The sequence below is a fragment of the Micropterus dolomieu genome, linkage group LG04 (assembly GCF_021292245.1).
Source record: "Micropterus dolomieu isolate WLL.071019.BEF.003 ecotype Adirondacks linkage group LG04, ASM2129224v1, whole genome shotgun sequence".
Classification (NCBI taxonomy): Eukaryota; Metazoa; Chordata; class Actinopteri; order Centrarchiformes; family Centrarchidae; genus Micropterus; species Micropterus dolomieu.
Genome location: NC_060153.1, coordinates 33,961,373 through 33,963,959, shown reverse-complemented (window position 1 = coordinate 33,963,959; position 2,587 = coordinate 33,961,373). Strand labels below are relative to the sequence as shown.

Genomic DNA, 2,587 nt, shown 5'->3' with positions numbered 1-2,587 from the left:
CAGACTCCAAACCAACCAGACTCCAAACCAACTAACCAGACTCCAAACCAACCAGACTCCAAACTAACCAACCAGACTCCAAACCAACCAACCAACCAGACTCCAAACCAACCAACCAACAAGACTCTAAACCAACCAACCAGACTCCAAACCAACCAACCAACAAGACTCTAAACCAACCAACCAGACTCCAAACCAACCAACCAGACTCCAAACCAGCCAGCCAACCAGACTCCAAACCAGCCAGCCAACCAGACTCCAAACCAGCCAACCAACCAGACTCCAAACCAGCCAACCAACCAGACTCCAAACCAACCAACCAGACTCTAAACCAACCAACCAGACTTCAAACTAACCAACCAGACTCCAAACCAACCAACCAACCAGACTCCAAACCAACCAACCAACCAGACTCCAAACCAGCCAACCAACCAGACTCCAAACCAGCCAACCAACCAGACTACAAACCAGCCAGCCAACCAGACTCCAAACTAACCAACCAGACTCCAAAACAGCCAACCAACCAGACTCCAAACCAGCCAACCAACCAGACTACAAACCAGCCAGCCAACCAGACTCCAAACTAACCAACTAGACTCCAAACCAACCAACCAACCAGACTGCAAACCAGCCAACCAACCAGACTCCGAACCAGCCAACCAACCAGACTCCGAACCAGCCAACCAACCAGACTCCGAACCAGCCAACCAACCAGACTCCGAACCAGCCAACCAACCAGACTCCGAACCAGCCAACCAACCAGACTCCGAACCAGCCAACCAACCAGACTCCAAACCAACTAACCAGACTCCAAACCAACTAACCAGACTCCAAACCAACCAGACTCCAAACTAACCAACCAGACTCCAAACTAACCAACCAACCAGACTCCAAACCAACCAACCAACCAGACTCTAAACCAACCAACCAGACTTCAAACTAACCAACCAGACTCCAAACCAACCAACCAACCAGACTCCAAACCAACCAACCAGACTCTAAACTAACCAACCAGACTGCAAACTAACCAACGACTCAACCAGACTCCAAACCAGCCAACCAACCAGACTCCGAACCAGCCAACCAACCAGACTCCGAACCAGCCAACCAACCAGACTCCGAACCAGCCAACCAACCAGACTCCAAACCAACCAACCAACCAGACTCCAAACTAACCAACCAGACTCCAAACCAACCAACCAACCAGACTCCAAACCAGCCAACCAACCAGACTCCGAACCAGCCAGCCAACCAACAAGACTCCAAACCAACCAGACTCCAAACCAGCCAACCAACCAGACTCCAAACCAACCAACCAGACTCACCATTGTTGTTGTCGCCCAGTTCTGTTTTAAACTGGTCAAACATTTCACCATCATCCGTGTGTGTGTGTGCAGCAGGGAGAAGTTGTGGATCTGTATGGAGTTCTGTGGAGGAGGATCACTTCAGGACATCTACCACAGTGAGACACACGTTTGCCTATGTCACTTCCTTCAGACCGACCCAACAAACCCTAAGCACTGACCCAAAACTCATTTGGACAGTCCGTCCCCGATCAGCTGGTCTGTTGTCACATCTTCTTCCCCTTTAAATGCCGTGACTGCCGAGTGCAGACACAAAACGGTACGGTAGGACAGGGGCAAACACTCAGCCAGGGAGAACACAGAGACAGGAAGTACAAGTTCAGACACCAGGAAGAATCGTTTCAAAATAAAACAGGAACTAACACAGACAGGGATTTAAACCTGGAGGCTCCTCAGAGCAGCAGCATGCCTTTAGTCTGACGTGTTGTGCTGTTTGTTGAGGGCCGTGGCCGAATGAGGGGCCTCCTCTCTAACTTCTGTCAGGAGGTGATTCACCTGAAGGGTTTCTGCTAGATTCACTGACTGTGTTCCAATCAAAGGCACTTTTCTAAACTCCCTTTGGAGGATTTCTGAATTAATTAATTCTGGCTGGTGGATTTGAAGTTTTTACTCACAGGTGATTCTCAACTGTCTGAACCTCTGATCGTCCTGCTGAGGTTTAGTATTATAATGTACATGTGATGTGGTAATGATTCAATTCAATGCAGTCTAGGCCTATTGCAGCATAACTAAGGGATGGTTCAGGACTACCTGAGCCAGCCCTAACTATAAGCTTTATCAAAGAGGAAAGTCTTAAGCCTACTCTTAAATGTGGAGATGGTGTCTGCCTCCTAAACCCAAACTGGAACCTGGTTCCACAGGAGAGGAGCTTGATAGCTGAACGCTCTGGCTCCTAGTCTACTTTTGGAGACTCTAGGAACCACAAGTAACCCTGCATTCTGGGAGCGCAGTGCTCTGGTGGGGTAGTAAGGTACTATGAGCTCTTTAAGATAAGATGGTGCCTGACCATTAAGAGCTTTGTAGGTAAGAAGAATGATTTTAAATTCTATTCTGGATTTTACTGGAAGCCAATGCAAAGAAGCTAAAACAGGAGAAATGTGATCTCTTTTCATGGTTCCTGTCAGAACACGTGCTGCAGCATTCTGGATCAGCTGAAGAGTCTTAACGGACTTTTTCGAGCAGCCTGATAATAAGGAATTGCAGTAATCCAGCCTAGAAGTAAC

At 48.3% G+C, this 2,587-nt stretch overlaps 1 protein-coding gene across 1 annotated transcript in view; it reads left to right on the top strand.

The window, feature by feature from the left end:
- Positions 1–2,587, top strand: part of LOC123969286 (mitogen-activated protein kinase kinase kinase kinase 3-like) — a 59,255-nt gene that overhangs the window by 21,968 nt on the left and 34,700 nt on the right. Inside the window, exon 4 of the mRNA XM_046046536.1 lies at positions 1,398–1,462. Within this exon, the coding sequence (XP_045902492.1) occupies positions 1,398–1,462 (65 nt within the window). The remainder of the gene's footprint in view (positions 1–1,397; positions 1,463–2,587) is intronic.